Source organism: Sparus aurata, chromosome 17 (genome assembly GCF_900880675.1).
Source record: "Sparus aurata chromosome 17, fSpaAur1.1, whole genome shotgun sequence".
Classification (NCBI taxonomy): Eukaryota; Metazoa; Chordata; class Actinopteri; order Spariformes; family Sparidae; genus Sparus; species Sparus aurata.
This window is the reverse complement of record NC_044203.1, coordinates 11,618,963-11,641,324: the sequence shown is the minus strand read 5'-3', so window position 1 is coordinate 11,641,324 and position 22,362 is coordinate 11,618,963. Positions and strand designations below refer to the sequence as shown.

At 42.9% G+C, this 22,362-nt stretch overlaps 1 protein-coding gene across 1 annotated transcript; it reads left to right on the top strand.

Moving 5' to 3' along the window:
- The first annotated feature begins 441 nt into the window (after positions 1 to 441).
- LOC115566997 (protein NLRC3-like) lies at positions 442 to 12,739 on the top strand. The gene is made up of 10 exons (XM_030393113.1): positions 442 to 3,266; positions 3,855 to 3,977; positions 4,137 to 4,259; positions 4,991 to 5,069; positions 5,196 to 5,424; positions 5,594 to 7,352; positions 7,453 to 7,626; positions 9,257 to 9,430; positions 10,657 to 10,703; positions 10,810 to 12,739. Exons 1-10 carry the CDS (start codon positions 3,163 to 3,165, stop codon positions 11,352 to 11,354), a joined length of 3,357 nt encoding a protein of 1,118 aa, XP_030248973.1. The 5' UTR covers positions 442 to 3,162; the 3' UTR covers positions 11,355 to 12,739.
- The last annotated feature ends 9,623 nt before the right edge of the window (positions 12,740 to 22,362 follow it).

The window sequence follows — 22,362 nt, the reverse complement described above, 5'->3', positions numbered from 1 at the left end:
GTTACTGTAATCACCACCACCATAGCCTTGTGGTTAAAACATAGAATGAAACACATATCAAGCAGGGGTCCTTACTTGTCCAGCAGAAAAGCAGCTAACTCTGCGTCGCTTGAGTCCTTACAAATCCCGCAGCTCCGTCCACCTCTGAAATGACGCTCCGATATTTATCCTAGTTTTTTCTCTGTCTCTGTCCAATTCTGTCTTTTTACACTGCTTTTCTTTGTCAGTCTCCTTATTTCTTCTTTTTGAAGTGGGCATCGGTGGGGCATTTTTCAGCTCTGTTGTTGCTGTCTGTTTTCTGCCATTGTTTACAGTTAGGGCTTGAGCTTGAATGTATCTGACCAGGTAAGAGCAGGCACTGCGCTTGCACGGGGGAGGGGCACTGCCCAGTAGGCACTGCATGAGGGAGGGGAGCTGCCAGCAGCGTCTGCTTGAGAATGATTGACATTTCTCAGGCACTCCCCTTGGCTCTGATTGGTTGTGTTGATCCGGGGGTGGTGGATTATTGCAAATCAAAATACAGCCACTGGGTGGAGCCACAGACAGTGGATTTTTACACAGCTGACCTATATCATATTCTACTGTCAGATCATAATGACAATTTTAGCAAATATAACAAAAAAATAGTTACAGACTAAAGCTTTAAATCAAAGAACACTCAGTCCTTCGTTATGATTTTAAAAGTAACTAAGTAGATTGCATGGTGTAATCTTAGTAAAATTACAGATTTAAAAAAATACTAAGAAAAATAACTTATGCCCCTGAAAATGACTTAATTACGGTGATTTAAATAGTTCTAATTAGTAACTTCCAGCCCTGATCATTTCCTAGGAAATTACCAAAAATGTTGAAAAGAAATGCATAAGAAATTGGCAAAACAGTCCCAGCATTCTGCATATATATCCACGGCAAGTTTACTGGGTTCTGTTATCGGCTGAGACCCATCCTTAATCCAAGTTTTGTGGAAATCTGGTCCGTAGTTTTTGTGTAATCCAATGATAAATAGGTAATTTCCCAATATTTTACCTCCCATAAGGCAAAATTCTGTCTAAACAACAGCTCCTGACTCTTTGGGGACAACTCATCGTTGAGAAATACTGAGCTGTTTTGGCCAGTTGCACCTAGTTGCCCCTCAACCAGCTAGAACAGTAAGATGCCACTCAGACATTAATGCATCAGTAACAATCTAATAATGTCACGCCTTATAATGATTAATCAAAAGGGCCATTCGTTCGCTGTTGTACCTTTAAATTGGATACTTAACATTCATTTGCTGGTAATATTTCTACTTTTAACAGAGTGTCTTTGCACTTCTGTATTGATACTTGAGCTGAATGCTGCTCTCCTCTGTGTGCCCGCTCACCTCTGCTCGTCAAGGGGAAACTCAATTATCTTGTCAGTGACAAATGTCTCACTTTCCCCTCACAGCCAGATGTGTACATCTCAGTACAGTACATCAGTGACCTGGAAAGGGCACGGAGCCGATGACCTTCAGATGCCACAGTGCTAGAATGTATAAATTAAATCAGTGTGCACGGTGAACCGTCCTGATACTTTAAAACTGTATGAATTTAAATATCTTCATTTAACATCTTAGTGTGATCAGCAATGCAGTTTCATTGAGGCCATGCACAGTAGACAGTACACTTCATGGGTACATAAGAGAGGTTACAAATCTTTAGTTCATGATAATAGTGAGAAGAATCGGGCTGACATAAAACACTAAGTGTACTCGAGTGATGAAAAGACGTTTTCAGTCTTTTTCAAAAGATGACACTGACTTCTTCACAGCACAAAAGGCTCAGTAAACCCTTCTGTTACAGCTCCCATCACAAAGATGACAGAGCTAAATGCACCCGAGACATTTCCATTGTTACACAAAAGAAGGCTGACCTTGCTTTACAGAGATGAAATTGGTGTCATGCCAGTTGTTATGGATGGGTGAAAAAATGGCCCACTTTTCAATGCAGCATCTGCACTTGAAGCCGTCTGGCTGTATGAGAACAAATGAGGCAGAGGCTACATGTGCTGTTAACTACAGGCACAGAGCTGTTTACACCGAATAAGATGCCTTTTCATTCAACAAACTCCTTTGTGTATTAAAAATGAATTAGGACCTTCTACTGTCGAGCAGGTGTTTATATGGATCCTGTCCCAGTTGATTACAGTCCCACAGCTCCACGGGTAAGACGTGACGTCACTTTTATAAACTTTTACTTTCACTTTCCGTACTTTCTGTTGTAATGCGGTGGCGCAGATAGTGTTTCTTCATGTGGACCCCCGGGTGCAGGTAACGGAACAGGTGTTTTAAATGTTCGACTCGTTCACACAAACTGTCTTCGTCTTCAGCTAGAGTAGAAACAGCCACAACTCGCCTCTCCATCGTTCATGACCACAAGCACACGAGTGGGTTTGAAGTCGGGACGGAGGACCTGAAGTAGCCGCCATTACAAACACCACCGGCTGTGTTGATAATGTGTTTGGGAGAGTAAACTGAATGGAAAGGGGTTGTGGTTATGAGTAGAAGTTGAGTTACTTGGTCGTCGGGAGATTTTATTGCTATAGTAGCTCCATTAACTGACAACTGACGGAAGTGAAGGAGGTGGCCGAGACGAGCCGCTGCTCTCCCCCGCTGTCAGAGCCACCGAGTGCTGCTTCGCTCGGCCGGGACCTCCTGCTGGAGAACAGTAGCTTGTGTCTGTGAATGGTCTGTATGTCTGTGTAGTAACGCTACTAGGGCGGATGCGGAGACGTATGACAGTCAGAGGGGGTGTCACAGCTTTTTGGAGGCTCCCATGGTTCTTCACAAACACTACTGGGTTCTAACCAGTTGTTGGCTGCAGCTTGTCGCATCAAGTCATTTTCTACAGAGTCTCTCTCAGTCCATCTGCAAATCTGAATGCATCGGTTCAGTTCACTGCTGCTCCATGATGTCATCTAGTGGAGTGATAGTAGAAGTAGAAGCTGATTGTAGCGTCCTCTGCCTCAAGCTTGTATCTGACTGCATCCACAGACACTGATATAAAACTGACAAGAACCACAGGGGCAGGAGCAGCTGATCTGTGCCAGGTGGAATTAAGTGAAAGATGATTTCAGTTGATGTGCAGATTAATGATTTGTGTTTCCTCTTCAGATTAAAGTGTGTCTGAGTTGAGCAGCAGCATGGATCAGTGTGAGGGCAGTAAAGAGGAAGTCCATTCTGGACCTACACCTAAACCTGGACCTGAGTCAGGCTATCATCATCATCAACATTTATCAGACAAAAGGTAAGATGTTGTAAAACAGTGTTGGACAATATGAGCTATATCTGATGGTTGTTGTTGATTTGCTCATGTTCTCCTAGAATTTGTGCTGAGACATGGTGTCAGTTAGTTTAGTCCTGGTTTGGTCCTATATAACATGATCTGTTCTGAATCCTAACCCTAACCCAAATGGTTTTTGTACCTAAACTTTATCAAAACAAGATTTCAACCTACCCATTACTTCTGAAATGAACACATTTAAATATGAAACATACAAATGCAACATGTGTTTGCTTTGCTGAAACAATGCCAGCATTTATTCTGGTCCTTGCGTTTGTCTTCTTCACACCTTACATCTGAAACTATGACCAAACTATAACCAGACTGCATCTCTAGACTTAAGTTCAGCATTGGACCTGGTTCATCTGATATTCTCTGCTGTTTCAGTCCTGGTTTTGTCCAGTATTGAACTGAAAATGAAGCAATGAAACACAGACTGAAATCATTCAGCTTCGTGTTTTGTGCTTTTATTGATGATGGCTATTTTCTCCAGCAACCTGAAGACTAAAAAGTGAATTTCTGTCCCTGGTGGTCTTTTTCTCTGTCTAACAGGATCTATGGGAGGCCAGACCCTACTGGTCCTGGATCTGATCCCGGCTGTGAGTCTGTGAAGAGTGACTGGTCAAATGGTCGTCTCATTGATTTGAAAGGAGAACACCCCTCTGATCCACAGAGGTGAACTGTTGATAACAATAAAATATGACTGATTCATGTTTCGATTGTTATTTATCAAGAGGAGTTTCTTTTAAAAACATGTTTGTTTGTTGTCAGCATCTGTGTCTGTGGCTCAAAAGTGAATTTCCTTCCCTGATGGTCATCCTTTGTGCCCAACAGGATCTATGGGAGACCAGACTGTGCTGGATTTGGACCTGAACCCAGCTGTGTGTCCTTGAAAAGTGACTGGTCAAATGGTCGTCTCCTCGATTTTAAAAGAGAACAGCCATCTGCTTCACAGAGGTAAACTGTTGATTACAATAAAATCCCTTTTTAAAGGCTACATGACAGAGAAAGATGGAAAGATATAAACTAGCCATCGGTCTTAACTTCAACACATGTCATAGCATGCCCCCTGAAAAGGAGAGTAAATTGGCGCTTTAACCTGGATGTCCATGTCACAGCTGAGCAGAGGCGATAAATACCTGTGACTACTGCAGGATCAATTGACCTGGCAGTGAATCTCAAGCTTAAGGCTCTGAAAGGTCAAAGAGGAGACGATGTCAAAAATACATGAAACATGTTGTTCAAGTACCTGTACATGTACATTTTAGTTTGCATTTGACACATAGTTCAGTGTGAAAGAGCCCCCAGCTTTGGTTTGTTCCAATATTCCCTGGTTTTGTCTTTGGTTGGTGTAGCCATTATGTTTATATAACTATAACTTTACTGGAACTCACTTCCAATTTGTACTAGACAGGCAGCTGCCAATTAGCTTGTGTGGGCTGTGTGTTGCTGCCTATAGTATTAAAGGGTTCAATAAGAGCTGGATGGACTAAACCAGACAACTTGCTGAATCAAGACAGTAAAGTGACAGCCACACAGTTAGATCAGCAGTACAACCAACACTTTGTCAGAGAAAACCATCTGATTCAGTATTGTCATCAACACTTTGACTTGAGGGACCTTTAGCTTGTGTTTTTCTCCTTGTGGTCAGGTATGATGTGAGCCCATTCTTAATTATTCCTTAACAGAGTCGACCAGGAGAGCTCAGATGTTCCCAGTCGTCAGTCTGCCCAGCAGCATCAAATACACCTGGACTCCATATTCATGGTGTGTACATGTACAACTACAATTACATCTAGTCTCTTCACAGTAATCTCCAAGCTGCACTTTGTAGACTTTCAGTCTATCCACTATGGATCTGATGTAATGATGTAAACAAATATTCTGTTCATGCTGCTGGAAGAGAACATTGTCACTTTTGTGAAGAACGAACTGAAGCAGATCCAAAGAGTGCTGAGTTCAGATTACCAAGAATGCTTAGAGGGTAATAGAGAGGATGAAGAGGTGTTGGATGGTGAAGCTGAAGAGCAGAGAAGGAGCAGCAAAGAGGCATTTCTGAAGATCACACTGCAGTTCCTGAGGAGGATGAAGCAGGGAGAGCTGGCTGACTATCTGCAGAGCAGTAAGAGGATTTCTCTAAATATTTTACATGTTGGATACATGAGACATTTAATAATGTCTCAACAGATGGATGAAATATGTTCATACATGCACTCTTTAGGTTCATGAAATTGTCATACTTCAATCGCTATCAATCGCTAAATTATTTTATCTTTTGTATATTTATTCAGAACATCATGCTGCAGTTTGTCAGCGTAAACTTAAATCTACCCTGAAGAACAAGTTCCAGTGTGTCTTTGAGGGGATCGCTAAAGCAGGAGACCCAACCCAACTGAATCAGATCTACACAGAACTCTACATCACAGAGGGAGGGACTGGAGAAGTCAATGATGAACACGAGGTCAGGCAGATTGAAACATCATCCAGGAAACCATACAGACCAGAAACAACAATCAGACATGAAGACATCTTTAAACCTTTACCTGGAAGAGATGATCCAATCAGAACAGTGATGACAAAGGGGGTGGCTGGCATCGGGAAAACATTCTTAACACAGAAGTTCACTCTGGACTGGGCTGAAGACAAGGCCAACCAGGACATACAGTTCACATTCCCATTCACTTTCAGAGAGCTGAATGTGCTGAAAGGGAAAAGGTTCAGCTTGGTGGAACTTGTCCATTACTTCTTTACTGAAACCAAAGATGCAGGAATCTGCAGATTTGAGGAGTTCCAGGTTGTTTTCATCTTTGACGGTCTGGATGAGTGTCGACTTCCTCTGGACTTCCACAACACTGAGATCCTGACTGATGTTACAAAGTCCACCTCAGTGGATGTTCTGCTGACAAACCTCATCAAGGGGAACCTTCTTCCCTCTGCCCGCCTCTGGATAACCACACGACCCGCAGCCAATCAGATCCCTCCTGGGTGTGTTGACATGGTGACAGAGGTGAGAGGGTTCACTGACCCACAGAAGGAGGAGTACTTCAAGAAGAGATCCAGAGACGAGAAGCAGGCCAACAGAATCATCTCCCACATCAAGACATCCCGAAGCCTCCACATCATGTGCCACATCCCAGTCTTCTGCTGGATCACTGCTACAGTTCTGGAGGATGTGTTGAAGATGACAAAGAAAGGAGAGCTTCCCAAGACCTTGACTGAGATGTACATCCAGTTCCTGGTGGTTCAGTTTAAACTGAATAACGTCAAGTATGATGGAGGAACCGAGCTAGATCCACACTGGAATCCAGAGAGCAGGAAGGTGATTATGTCTCTGGGTAAACTTGCTTTTGAGCAGCTGCAAAAAGGCAACCTGATCTTCTATGAATCAGACCTGACAGAGTGTGGCATCGATATCAGAGCAGCCTCGGTGTACTCAGGAGTGTTCACAATGATCTTCAGGGAGGAGAGAGGGCTGTACCAGGAGAAGGTGTTCTGCTTCGTCCATCTGACCGTTCAGGAGTTTCTGGCTGCTCTTCATGTCCATCTGACATTCATCAACACTGGTGTCAATCTGCTGGCAGAAGAACATTCAACCATCCATGAATCTACAAAGACACCCTTCTACCATATAGCTGTGGACAAGGCCTTACAGAGTCCAAATGGACACCTGGACTTGTTCCTCCGCTTCCTTCTGGGTCTTTCGCTGCAGACAAATCATACTCTCGTGCAAGGTCTGCTTACACAGAAAGGACATGGCTCAGAAACCAGTCATGTAGCCGTCAAGTACATCAAGAAGAAGATCGCAGAGACACCCTCTGCAGAGAAAAGCATCAATCTGTTGCTGCGTTCTTTTGTGACGGATACTATACTGGACGTGTGCTTAGGAAGACTCTCCACAGATCAGCTGTTAACTGCTCAGTGGTCAGCTCTGGTCTTTATCTTACTGTCATCAGACAAAGGTCTGGACGTGTTTGAGCTGTCAAAAGTATTTGCTTCAGAGACAGCTCTCCTGAAGCTGCTGCCAGTGGTCAAAACCTCCAACAAAGCTCAGTAAGTGGAATTTAATTATGGAAAAACACACTGCTATCTTTCAGCTGGATAAAAAAAGATAAAGATCTTATTTCTTGTGTCCTCACTGTTGTCTCACTAGACTGAGTGGCTGTAACCTCTCAGAGATAAGCTGTGAAGCTCTGTCCTCAGTTCTCAGCTCCCAGTCATGCCGTCTAAGAGAGCTGGACCTGAGTAACAACAACCTGCGGGATAAAGGAGTGACGCTGCTATCTGCAGGACTGCAGAGTCCACATTGTAGACTGGAAACTCTCAGGTCAGGATTCATCAACTGATTCACATATAAAGATGTCATAATATGCACATTTTGTTGTATGTATATATATATATATATGTATATATATATATGTATATATATATATATATATATATATATATATATATATATATATATATATATATATATATATATATATATATATATATATATATATATATATATATATATATATATATATATATATATATTAGGTGTATAAACAATATTTGGTTGTCAATGCTGGATTTCTCATATTGTCCAGTGTTAGGTGCTGGAGCACTGTATGCCCCTCCTGTCTGAGACACACTATTTTAACTCCTGTTACTTTAAGGCCTCCCTCCCAAAAAAGCCCAGTGTGCTCTCTGACTTCTATGATGACTTCACTTCCAAATGAAAGAAAAACAAAATAAGTAGTTGTCATCAAAGAAACGCGGCCGCCCCGAAGCTTGGGTGACTGCTCGTACAAGGTTGCCATTAAGATGGACAAAAACACATAAACATACTGCATATTTTGGCACCTTAAATCTGTTTGGCACAATATATAAAGTCACATTAAACACTTACAATGACCATCAGCGTTTTACATCACATCCTTTTTTGAGCTGATGGAATAAGAACAGAAACTGAACTCACAAAATGACCGCCAACTTAAAAGCACAATAAATTCAGTAGGCTATAAAATGCAGTCTGTTGTAAAATTCACACATTGTTGAGCCTGTGATGTTACCAGAACTCTACGAACGTAAAACACAAATACACACATGCGCGTGCGCACACACACACACACACATGCACGTGCGCGCGCACACACACAATTCAGTAGTTGGTGGGAGGACATTGCGTCACATAACCATCAAAAATAAAGTTAATCCGCTGGGTCTATGACCATGTTTTACATGCACCACATATTTATATAACTCACTAAAGGGAAAGGGACGAAAACACCAAACCCTAATGAGGCTTGTATTAAATCTGTTTACATGAGTGAATAAACAGCTAGCCTGTGCAAGATTGTGTCTGATATGATTTATCTAAACTTAACTTATCTTAACTAAACTTAATTTTATAGACCCAGAGAATTACTTTCTATGAAGATGTTATTTAATAGTTTCCTTCTGTTTTTAACTTGTTAAACACCACAGATTACTTTAAGATATATTCTAAATTTGTTTCTGCAATAAAAAGTGAATGAAATTAAAAAAAAGATTCATAAGGGAGTTCATAAAGCACTGGTTTCGGGTGAAAGAGCAGACTAGTATCCTCTTTTTGATGGTACATGCAGCAGTCTTCTTCAATGACATGTCTTTATTCTGCCTTTTTGATTGGAGTTTCACTCTTCATAAACACAGTTTGATGTTTTTAGCCATGCTAGCAGCGTGTCTCGAAAGAGGGTAATGTTTCCTCCATCAGTCTGTCCTCCACTTTGGTCAGACTGAATTGTTTCAACTCTGTCTTACCTGTACCTGTTAAACTAATGACATTCACATCAGCCTCAGCTGGATTGAGAATTGGTTGATTGTGAAAAAATAACATTATTTATCATCTGTAGAAAGTTTCCTCTTGTGTTTGTCTGACAAAGCAGTGCCTTCAGATGATCTGCCATGTGTGTTGTCTTATGCGTTTGCAGGCTATCAGGCTGTCTGATCACAGAGGAAGGGTGTTCTTCTCTGGCCTCAGCTCTGAGCTCTAATCCCTCCCATCTGAGAGAGTTGGACGTGAGCTACAATCATCCAGGAGAGTCAGGGGTGAAGAGGCTGTCTGACGGCCTGAAGGATCCAAACTGGAGACTCGACACTCTCAGGTAAGAAGCAGGCAGTTCCATCGAGTTCAAACTTTGTTCGAACCTGACGATCACAGACAGGACTTTGAGATGCTGCATTCAACTGTATTTCCTTTATCAGTGTATAACAATTGTAGTGAACAAACTCTCCACACACACAGCATTAGTTGTAAATATTATTGCTGTAAAGATTCACTGACACAAATCCAAAATCATTTTTCAACATTAAAGATGAGAGTCCATAGACGTGTAGGCACTGGATTGATCTGAATATTCTATAAATCGGACAACAGCCCTTATTGTCAGTAATTGGTTGACTGAAGCTTAAGATTAAAGGTCAGAGCTTAAGAATCTCATGTTTCATTTACAAGATTAATGTTAGCACACTGCCTCTGTCATTGCTATGAGATGGTTTCCCTTCAGCTTCAGCATTTTACGTGTCTCTATGGTCCATTCACGCTGCTGCTTGACAAAGATCCAAAATGCTACAGATTTCTTTCTAAGGTGGGATGTACGAGCGCAGTGTGTACTGCAGCTTCTTCCTACTCTTCTATGCTTGCCTGTATAATACTTTCCACCCTTACGTTGATATTGCAGAAATGTCCAAGTAAATATATTATTTAAATAAATGCAAAGGCAATCATCTTTGCGGAGGAGCCTGAAGCCTCTTACCCTTGTGCCACCCTTGAGTATTTGCAGCATTTGCAAACTTGTCTGTCCCGGACGATCTCCTCTTGTGTGCTGCATATGTGGACAAACAAATGTAGACAATATCCTGGTCTGATTTTCTGGATATTGTCCGGAGTTCAAATGAACACATTGTATGATCCTCAGGTCACTTCTCATATCCTCTACTAGTATACTGTCTGTAAGAGTCCATCTATTGGCCTTGGTTGCCCTGGGAGACATGTAGTCGTATCAGGACAGCTGCCCTAACTAGTCATCCGCAGGAGACACAGAGGTGAGCTAGCTCTGAAAAAGACTTGACATATAGTTTAATTAGTTGTATCATTATATCTGCTTTTAATGACATCAAAAATAATGTGTAGTTGTCCTAAGGATCATCTAAAAATAGGTTTGTGTGTGTTCTTAGATGGTGTCCTTGTCACACGCTGGACATACAGAGTTGGAGATTTAGGGAGAGCAGGAAGCGGCAGGCCTGATGTACATATTGTGTATATGTGTATAAGAGTCATGTAAAGTCCATGTTTGCATGCTGAAATAAGATATGCTGCTCCTCCTTTCAGGATGGAGCCTGGTGGAGATCGATGGTTGACGCCAGGTCTGAAGAAGTGTAAGTGTGTTTTTCATTTAAGTCATGAAAACCAAGCAGCACACATTCAACCATCTTCAAAATGATGATATATTGTTAACTGCCGCTAACATGTTGTCTCCATCAGATTCCTGTGAACTCACAGTCGACACCAACACAGCAAACAGAAAGATCAAACTGTCTGACAACAACAGGAAGATGACCTGTGTGGAGGAGGATCAGTCATATCCTGATCATCCAGACAGATTTAATGACAGCCCTCAGCTGCTGTGTGGAACTGGTCTGAGCGGTCGCTGTTACTGGGAGGTCGAGTGGAGCGGAGAAGTTTCTATATCCGTGAGGTACAAAAGAATCAGAAAGAGAAGAAACAGTTATAATTGTGGGCTTGGAGGGAATGATGAGTCCTGGGGACTGAAATGCCTTGGTGCTGATGGATACTCTGTCTGGCATAACGACAGAGAAACAGACATCTCCAAGGGCCCCTCCTCCGGCTCCTCCTCTGGCAGAGTCGCAGTGTATGTGGACTGTCCTGCTGGCACTCTGTCCTTCTACAAAGTCTCCAATGACAAGCTGATCCACCTGTACACCTTCAACACGACTTTCACTGAACCTCTTTATCCTGGGTTTGGGTTCTGGTTCAGGTCTGGGTCCGTGTCCCTGTGTTCAGTGTAGTCTCCTCCTGCCAGCTCAGCAGTTGAGTCTGTACAGGATCACAGTCACAAAAATCGTCACCATACACGTTGTTGGACCAGTCAACAGTCCTTGCACTTTGCGTTAAGTTGGCTCCCTGGCTAGACGTTTTCAAATCTTCAAAAGATGACATTGACTTTCTCACAGCACAGAGACTCCATAAACTCTACTGTTAAAACTCCCAGCACAGAGACAACAGAGATAAATGCACCTGAGACATTTCCATTGTTGAACAAAGAGGCTGACCTTGCTTTACGAGCTGAAGTTGGTGTTGTGCAGGTTATTTTGAATGGAAAATGTCTGCACTTGAATTCGTCTGCTGTCTGGATACAGAGCTGACCACATCAAAAGGAGCGTCTTCAACAAACTCACTTGTGTATGAAGTTTTAAAAAGGACTCATACAACTGTGCAGCACCTGCATCGCCAATTAAAGGCTAATTATACTACAATAAAACAATTGTTATACTATTATTAATACATAATGAAAACTGTATATTTTTACTTTACTGCAGCCTATATTTGTGATATCACATCACTGCAAACAGGGGTAAGAGTATTACGATAAAGATATCCCAGGACCGTAACCTATATGTTACCTAGCTGTGTATGTGGGGATGCAGGCTGACTTAAAGTGTGGGGTTATTATAGTGGGTATCAGCAGCCTGCGGTGGTTGAGGTTCATATAGACAGACGCCGTTGTGACAGGAGATAGAAAGGTTTTTCATGATGACATTTCTACAGTAAATACAACTGAACCAAAAAGAACCAAGAGTGTTAATCAAATGGCCCAAGCAGCAGCCCAAGATAATCTTGTATATTTATATAGATTACAGTAATCTAAAAAAAAAAATGACTCAGTATTTGCTTTGATTTTAAATTGTCTTCATATGCACTCAGCTGAACTATACCTCCTAACACAGTCTTCAATTTGTACATGTGTGTCCTCTGTACACAACCTCTGTGTCTCTGTGACCCATTAACATTTCTCACTCCCTTGTCTGGGGTCTCTTAGCTACCTTTCAGTTCTCCTCACTCACTCTGCCAAGTTTAGAGTCTTTATTTGGTGCGTTACGTTCAGTGCGTGCCAGAGCAGCAACAACAGAACCAAATGTTTTGCCTGATACTAGTTTGTTAGTCCCTGCATTAATTAGCCCTGTGTTTACTGTTCTGTGCCTGGGTGGACAAGAGTTGGCCAGCAAAGGATTCAAAGTCCGACATGAACTAAAACAAGCTATGGTTATGGTTAGAAGACAACCAAGTGTCTCCCCATCTTTGTAACTTTTTAACTGAACCAAAATAAGGTTTACTTCATATTTTATGCATTGTCCCTTTTCTAAAATGTATTAAATGTATGCGTTGTTATGAAGTGTGCCCTTTTATATTGCTGTATTGTTACGACAGATAACAAAGACAAAAGACATGAAGGAAAAACGCAGAAACAAACACAAAAAAAAGTTACACAATCTGCCTCACCATTCACCATCCATTCTAGATAAGCTAAGGCCCAAGCATCTTCAAAAATATACTCACAGTTTGTCTCTTAACTGATAGGAAACAGCCTCAATTTAACACTGATTTCTCTATATGACATACAAAAACAAGACTGTCAGTGAGAAGATTGGCCGTTTCTGTGTCATTACAATAATTACTCTTAATGTCACTCTGTTGAATTATCCAGCTTTTGTCATAATCCAGGCCGTTCCAGCAGGGCCCTTGCACTGGGCGATGCAGGGCTTGATTTCAGTTGCCTGTAGCTTTAAATGGAAGAAAATATTTGGATCTATACCACTAGTCTGGACATACACTCCTCACCCTAATGCACTCTGACTGAGGTCAGAATAGCTGTCAGGTGTCCCCTCTGGCTTTCAGAGAGCTGAACAAGGAAAGCTGGGACAGGTGCCAACAGAAGCCAGACCTGATAAGGTTAAGTCCCCTTAGAATAAGATGACCCAGACAACACCATCCCACTGAAACATGCTTTATCCCTCTATGAATGCCCAGATCTGCTTTTTGTTGCTCACTAGAAGGTTTGGAAGGCTGCTGTGTTCCATATAGGTGCATACTGAGCAGGCTGAGGGGGATGCATGCATGCACACACCTGCAGCAGCCAGGAATGATCACATGAGCAACACTGCCCTCTAGTGGAATTACTTAAAAGCAAACCCTCAAATTCTATTAAAAGTGGGATTGAGTTCAAGGCAGGTCACGGATTATTTGACCGATTCCTCACGAGAACAGTCTTATTAAACCAATTGGGAGAACACTTTGTTTCATCCACAAAGCCTCAGACATGACATCCACCACATCAATGAAGATCATCCCAAGCCCTTAACATTCTCCAGGCATCCACTCCCTCACCCAACGGAAATACCACCTTAGCCGCTGTGAGCCTTTTTTTCTGTTTAAAGCATCATTTTTTTTTTTTTTTTTTTCTGTTTGTGTGACGGAAGGCGCATTCTTCCAGAGGAGCTCGCACGCCAATAAAGCCATGAAGTAATGACGGAAATCTGGAACGCCGAGGCAAAACGCTACGTCCAGTCTATATGATTTACATAAACAATGAATGGAAAGACTGAACGCCTCTCCGCAATGAGTCACCTCTGCAGCAGACTGCATCATGGGAGAGTTTGCGAAGGCAATAAGAGGGCAGCAGAGCGCTCCGAGATATGTTTGCTGCAACGCATGACTGTGTATCAATATTAAAGTGGAAATATAATGTGATTAATGCTAACCGCCAAACAAACTCGCGCGCGCACACACACACACTGTCACACCACACTGGCATGCAGAATGCAGCGCGGGCTAGATGCACACACACACATGCATAATCCACACACCCATGAGTCCCCCCCCCCCCACACACACACACACACATACACGATTCAAGTGCGAAACCACATATACACACAGGAGCACTCGCTCGCCATAAACCACATTCATACACACACGCACACTCCTGCAGCGCATACCTCCCCGCTATTGGTCGAGACCCAGACACCGCATGCCAATGCACCTCGCTGCCTGAGCCGCAGGCCGCAGGAGGAGAAGAAGAAACAGATGGGTACCAGCTGTTTGGATGAGAGCCTCTGGTACACAGCTACTGTATTGCAACCCACACACACACACACACACACACAAGCATGCATGAACACGAACTCATTCAAGTTGTTTAACTGAGTCCATGCCTGTTCTGCTCCTGGTATTTACTTACAGCATTTAACAGGTAACAGTGATCTGTTAGGCTACTGTAGATGAGAGGTCATTCAAAAGGAACTACCACAGATTACTGCACATTTACTGATGTTAATATAGGTCACAGAGCAACATTAAGCAGGATGTACAGTGCAGTCTGTGTTCGGACAGTGACGTCGATTTAGGCGAGCACATTTCATTTAAAAGGAAAACAAAAAAATGTGATTACCATGAGGTGAACTTGCTGACTGTGAGTGTGTCAACATCCATATTAAACAGTTCACCAACAATACAAGTCAACCCACGACTTTTTTGGGGCCAAAATACAGAATTTTCTTGCCAGTCACAACCAGTAAACATGTGTATTAAAGACTGCCGCACCACAGGCCTGGTAGAGGATCACCAGTGATGCCAAAGTGTCTCATTATGTCTGTGACTCGCAAACTTCAGTCGGTCGCTGATTGCAAACAGTTTGTAAGCAAATATTAAAGATGCACTTATCATTATTCATATTAACAGATGTCCATGTGACTACGTGTTATGTGTCAGGGGTCACTAGTGGTAACAATCCCACAGGTAATCCTTGCGGTGTGCAGTTTTAGTGTCTTTCAGCTCATAGTTTTGGTTGTTGTGAAGTAGCGTGGGATTCATGGAAGGTGCTGTCCTCAATGCTAAACAACCACTGTTTCCATCTATCAGGTAATGTTTCCAAGTTTTATTCATGTCACATTTAGTCACGATCGCCCAAAACCTTCCTCACTTTCTGGCATTAAATCTGGCATTCTCCCATAATTTATGAAACTATTCAACAACTTAAACTGCATGATGAAAGTCTATTCACTTTCAACAATTTTACTGTGGAAATGTCACATATTATATCATAAAAGTAGCTTGTGTTAGAGGAGATGTGCTTTTTTTGTGTTCGTCTTTCCTTCAGGGTTTTATATTGCTTCTTGTGCGTGAAAGTCGTGAAAGTAAAAAGCCAAAAGTCAGTGCCAAGAGGAGCTCCTCTCTCCCACAGAACACACCGCTCCCGAGGTGCCCGAAACGCCTCGTCAGTAGCCCTGCTTTTAATTCTGTGACATCACACTAGGTCTCCATGTCGCACATTTTTACAGTTTACATCATGGTAGAAGCCAACTGGAGGCTGAAAACTTGACAGCTGACTGGAGAGGCAGTAAGCTTTGGTCAGGCGTGTGTGAGCTGACCAATCAGAGCAGACTGGGTATTCAGGAAGGGGGGGGCTTAAAGGAACAGGAGCTAAAACAGAGTGTTTCAGACAGAGGCGGAATACACCGCTGTAGCACCTTTTTTTGTTGTTGTTGTTTTTGAGGCTTAAAGCATGTAAACCTATTCGATGGTAACCCAAAATAATATTGTGAACCCACAAAAAACTCCTTTCACTTTTAAAGTGACAGATGGCCCACTCAAATGTGTGTATATGTGTGTGTGTGTGTGTGTGTAAATATATATATATATATATATATATATACATACATATATATATATATATATATATATATATATATATATATATATATATATATATATATATATATATATATATATATATATATATATATATATATATATATACATACATACATACATATGTACACACCAATGCACTGGTAGCCAGAGATAGAAAACCTGTCACCAATACTAGATTTGACTGTTAACGTCATTATTGGTTGTATAAGACAGCAGGTGTGTGTGTTTAAATGGTGTTATGTTGGTGAGTAGTTTTATGTAGAGACTTACAGTACTCAGGGAAAAAAAAAAGGATATGAAATCAATATATCTTTGGAAGTTTGTTTTCTCAACAACTGTGACCGCTGCTCCCTAAATACTCGTCAAGCTAACTGTCCACAACGAGGGCAGTGGAAGCTGTTGATCATTCGGGGTACTCTTTCGCTGTGTTTCCTGCCCGAAACCAGCAATTTCTGATCCAACCTCAACTATCAACTTTCTTCCTATGAGTCAACTGAGGTGGTGACTCCTTCAGCTCATTACAACATGGCTTATTGAAACCAAAACTCTCCCTCTAATGCTTGAAAATGCATGTTTCCTCTGTCTGAATGCCATTAGTTACAGCCAGCGGTTGTTCCCTCTTATTACAGTCACTTTGAACACAATCTGTCTCATTAAATTAAACGAAAATTCAGCATTGTGTGAAGTACAGCAAAGTCATCGGTGCTCGAGGCTGCTGTGACAGTCCCACCACTACAAAACGTGACATTAAACATCACAGGACGCCATCTGCGCAGCTTACCGGCATCCTGGAGCAGCATTCGGTACTGTACCAGCTACTGAACGCTGCGCAGGAAAGAAATGACAAATGGAAATGGTATTGTGCATATGGTTGACCACGCTCGTCCTGTGATTTCCAGCTTCAGCGCTGATGTGGTCTGGCCAGTGTGGGTTTAGAGGGCAGACCCGGAGCAACAGTAGGCTGCTCCGGGATCTTTTTCCCCCTCCAAGCCAACAGGATGTCTTTAATGAACCACAGTGCGTTTGAACTGTCGCATCTCGCCATGGAGCAGTCCAGGCCCCTCAACGGCTGGCGTGCGCGACATGAAAAGGAAGGGGCAGCGAAATAAGAAACATGCAAAAGAAAAAAGATGTATCAGGCAGAGGAAAACGCTGTCTCCGAGACAAAGACCACAAATCAAATGTTGGCCGTAGCGGAGGGGAAATATCGGTATTGTGGAGGTTTCAAGTGACTGGGGCTGCCCTGTTCTTGTTTTGCCCAGGCGAGTGTTTTTTTTTTTTTAGGTTCCCTGCCGCAAATGTCCCCATGTCAGGTTCGATGCAACCGCACAGTCGGATCCCACCCAACGTTCTGTAGCCGCTGGTCGATTTATCTCTGAGGGTTTTTAGGGAAACACTGTTGTTCACCACAGGTTCCACCGACCCTCCTGCTCTCCAGTTGCCGCTGAGGGGTGAGACTGCGCGTCACGTCCACAAGATGGTGTTGCCGGTGCGTCGCACGAGCAGCGCCGTCTATTGTGGCAGCAACAAAGAGAGAAAACAAGCTCACATCATTATCACGATATCTGCAAACTGTGGTGATGGTTCAGTAACTGTGAGTGTTGACATGCTGCATATTGTTTCAATTACTCCCAAACTGTTGTTCCAGACCATGCCATAGGAAAATGCTCAAAATACTCCATGTTTGATCTTGTGGGCTCTTGTGAAACTGGAAATGAATGGTGATTAACTATAATGATGATCATCATGGTGAAAGGTTTTGTGCCACAGGTTATTTGACTGCGTGAGCTGCCCTACGTAGAGAGGGCCTGAAAAAAGGCAAAACAAAATAAAAATAAAAAAGCTGTTAAAACTTTTTACCGTGCGCGAGGAGTGGCGCACGCGGAGCTTGAAGGGTCACGTGAGACGAGATGATTTACGGTCAGCAAATAAACGTCACGTCGCGTGTCATCAGAAGATGGCAATAACTCAAAGACGCGGGATCTGTGAAAGTGTAGCAGAGCTGTTTTCCTCTCCGCAGTTGGAAACAAATCAGCCGCTTAAAGTCTAGCTCAGTTTTATTTGTGCGTACGTGTGTGTGTGCGTGTGGGATGTTGTAGTGTGAGGTTTTGTAGTGTTGAGCGAGAGAAGAGGATATGGCTATGATTAAAGTAGGCACTAAAGTAAAGGTGGTAATTGGGATCATAAACACCCACTTTTCCATTTACCCCTCTAATGAAGCTTTTTTGTTTATCCTGAGCGGCCGATTCATCGACAGAACAGCATCCGCTCTGAGCTACATTATGGACTTGAAACATGATGGATGTAAGCAAACAAAGAGCGCACAGGACGCATTACGACATCCGACCTGAGGGCTGGGCGCTGAGGCCGCTGTCGATCAGACATTAATACAAACCAAGTTTCCAATGGACGTTTACCACAAACGTTAGGCAAGTTTCCAGGAAATCAGAAGGCAAAAGAAACAGTTATTGTATTCACCGCTGTTACGTAAATATTCAACCTGATGTGCCAGATGGTTTGTTGCGCAGAACCATCTGGAAAGTTAGGTTTGGTAACAGTTCGGAAAAGAGAAGGCAGCTTTGAAAACAGGTGACCTAGATGGACCTAGATGGACCATCTATCACCATCTATCATGGGCTTCAAACTTCAAACAATCAGATCAACAATAGGAGAGCCAGTGGTGGATTCATTATGTATGAGGGGCAGGGGCGAAAATAAAAAGGTACACCGCATGTATGTGGGGGGGCTTCACTATGCACAGCATGTATAGTGAAGAGAGGGCACTTCATCACAGACTGTCCACTGTTTTATCAACTGTAGGGGCATCCAGGAGGGCACTTTTGCTGCGTTGTTTTCCACCGAGGGAATCGTTCAGTGCTGTTCCCTGCTCTTCTTTTAATGAGAACAAGCTCTGATATAACGGACGCCATGCTGTAGCAGCATCTATGCTAACCTCTTTAGGGGCCGCTGTTGTTAGTTTCAAACAGTGGCTTCTCTTGCTGTCGTCACATCTACACCAAGGCCTCATGGGAATGGTCTTTACAACAGCGGTTCGGCAATCATCACGTGATGGAGTTCAACCGCCTCGCAAGCTAACTGAACATTATCCCGCTGGGATACACAGCTCGCGGCGCTAATGCTCCAGTTGGGCCCCATTAAACCATTGCATCTGATCAGGTGAGCAGTCAAACCCCAAATGAATGAATACTGTGTAAAAAAACACAATCTTTTCATGTATTCATCTGAGGAAGGTTATGCCTCCTGATCGGATGACTACATCCGCAGTCTTTTATTTCTTGAACGGGAGCTTCAGTCGATTTTTCGGTCACATGATTCATGTACGTCATGATTAATGCTGCTGTAAGCGTTGTCAGCATTTCACCTAACTTCCTGTCTGTTTTGCAGTTAGCAGTCCCCTCCCTCCTCTCTGCATCGGCACATGAACGCAGAGTGATAATCAGCAGACAAAGAAGCCAACAGGAGGATCCTGCTCTCTACATGTTCGCACGCAGACCGCCTCTCTAATGAGTTCTCCGTCCTGATTGGATAAAGTGGGCAGGGCTACTGGAAAATGTCTTTCCTCTTTTACTGCACGAGCAAATTAAATTAAATTTGATATGCCGAGTCTGTTTCTACTTTGCTTTTATCGACACACCGACATTGCGACATCTACAAAAACCTGCAATATCTAGACTTTTTTCTTCTTTTTCCAATTTCCAGCTTTTCCGTTCAAAGCAAAGATGAAGCTTACAATTTGAGAACATGGGCTTCCCTTTTCTCTCAACAGTGATATACGTAATATAGCGTTTAAATGTTAGAAAAATGATGGAGTATGAATATTGAGAAAAGGTTTTCCAGAAAAAGAAACAGAAGGATCAGAAATGTACATTTAATCACGACAAAAAAAACAAAACAAACTGAGGATAATTACTCTTTGACAGGGCGAGGTCGGGTTTTAGTCGCAGGATTTACTGCCGTTTCTGACACTTCCAAACCAGACACAAAAACGCAATATAGATTCTAACCATAATATCTGTAAACTGATATATTGGCCCTAATACACACGCAACATACAGTGGGAGCAGTGCGAGAAGAAGAAGAGAAGAAAAACTGCGACCATAAAACTAGCTTTTATAGCGGCTAAGATGCTGAAAGGTGAATCTGTGTCGCCAGAGGGTCGGATCTTATTCTCAGCTAAACAGTCATTTTTCATCTACTTTTTTCAATTAACCTCTGTTTGGTCGAGTCTTTACGAAGGTACATATCACTGGAGGAGAGAGCTGTCACGTGGTCCAGACACAGGCGTGTTTTACTGCTGATCTGGGCCCTGCCAGGCCTCTCTCTGGCAGCGGCTGCCGTTGTGCGAGGCCGTCAGACAGAAGAGATATAAGGTCAAAGTAGCCGGCAGCCTATAATCGTAAATATCAAGAGGGAAATTGTCGTCAGGGGCGAGGGTTGTTTTTGGTCCGTGGAAGGAAAAGTGAAACCGGGGGATGTTTGGATCAAGCGTCCCCTGTCTGATGTCTCTGATTTGTGTTCTAACGAGACGTTTCCTCCCTCTGCAATATCACCGCACCTAAAACGTCACCAGAAAAAAAAAAGCCAGAAAACGCTCTGAGCGGCTCACCGACTGCGGGTGTGTTTTCGCTGCTGTGACAGATGCTTTATTATGACTGGAAGTGTTTAACTAAATATTACGCCTGCCCTCTGGCTGCTGAGATTAGGATCTGTTTAACATTCTTCCTCCTCGAGAAGCAACACATATCTATTAGGCCATCTGCGTTTTTTCCAGCTCGGCCACACTTTTTTTTAAAAACGCAATTCTTTTTCGACTCCGCTGCTCAACCAGCGCGAGGAACGCTAATTTATCGCATTGCTTCGGAGAGGGAACCTGGAGGGGAAGCTCGCCCAGTCGGTGTGTTCCCCCTCACCTCTCCAAGTCCAAATGCTGTGTGGCATGTTTGACGTGGCGAGTGAAGGGAATAACGCAGGTTGTCAGGTAGGAAAGAGCCAGGCTCGCGAGGCCGCGGCAATCAGGAAAACTTGTTCCGGCACTAGGCACGACTTCAATAAAATACCTCCAGTCCTGCTTTTAAAAGCATTAGTCCAGGGCAAATTAAAAAGTAGAGTGCAATTAAAAGAAATCACTGTGTAAATGTTAGCATGTGGAAGTTTTTCTTTTCCTTTTCCCCCGTTTCCCCCGCCCCTCTCCTTGTTGAACAAAGAATGCCCCGGAGGCAGAGCTGCGCAGCTGCTGAATATTACTACGTCCATGTGTTTTAAATAAGAGCCCATTATAATCAAAATCATAAAAAAGGTAATGTGGCCCTCTTAAACATTTAAATTTAAGTTAACCAATGTAGAGTTCAAGCCTTTGTGCGCATTTCTTTTTTTTCCTGGCTCCTAATTGAATGAATCTTTTGGAAGAAACAGATGAAGCGACCATCAAAGGAGCCATTATTTGTAACAAATATATTGCTCTGTTGAAGGTATTTAAAGAAACAGTACATGTAATTGGCAGTTTCTGTCGAGCCGAACGTTTTCTGTTTGCCCTTTTGACCAGATGTTGCATTCGAGGGAAAGGCCTCTGTGATGCAAGACTGCCAGAGGGAGCTTACAAAACGACTGATACAACCAGCCGTAGGCCGCTGATAATGTGTGTGAGGAAGGTGCTCATTTCACAACACACTCGAAACACAACTGTAACTTCAGGATCATGGAGTGTCGTGGTGGCACAGTGGACCCGCGGGGGATTCCTGGGTCGAACACGGCGGACGACCTTCGGGAGTCACCCTCCCCCGAAGACACCCTCCGTATTTTATGAAATAATCTGCAGTAACTTGACTTGAAGCAGGAGGCCAGTCACCAAAATAACCTGCTGGTGTTGTATGTTGAATTTACACGTCTTATCAACAGTACTACCACACAGGTCAGATCAGATTCAGATTAAATGTATACGGGCTGACTTCCATGTCAGGAGGAGGAGGGGATGTCAGCGGTGGTGCGACACCTGGGAAAGACAGCAGCCAAGCGAGAGACCACCGTTCGAGACATCGTTTAAACCTTTGTAAGTTTGTAAACCACTGCATGTTTTTGATAAGACCAGCCGTGTTTGTATCAATGAGTGTTTTAAAAATGTTCTTTTTCTAACCCTGACCAAGTGGTTTTGTGCCTAAATGTAAACCAGAGCGTAAGTATAGCGTTTTTATAATGTGACAGCATTTATTCTACAGAATTGGGTTGTGAAATAGTGACCCTCTACATTCAGAACCTTCTTGGAGAGTTTTTTTTTTATTATTTAAAAAA

Excerpts from the sequence above, each read along its gene's own strand:
- LOC115566997 (XM_030393113.1), top strand. The coding sequence starts at position 3,163 with ATGGATCAGTGTGAGGGCAGTAAAGAGGAAGTCCATTCTGGACCTACA. Across the intron at positions 3,267-3,854 it reads CAACATTTATCAGACAAAAG|GATCTATGGGAGGCCAGACC; the intron begins GTAAGATGTTGT and ends TCTGTCTAACAG. Across the intron at positions 5,070-5,195 it reads ACCTGGACTCCATATTCATG|CTGCTGGAAGAGAACATTGT; the intron begins GTGTGTACATGT and ends ATTCTGTTCATG.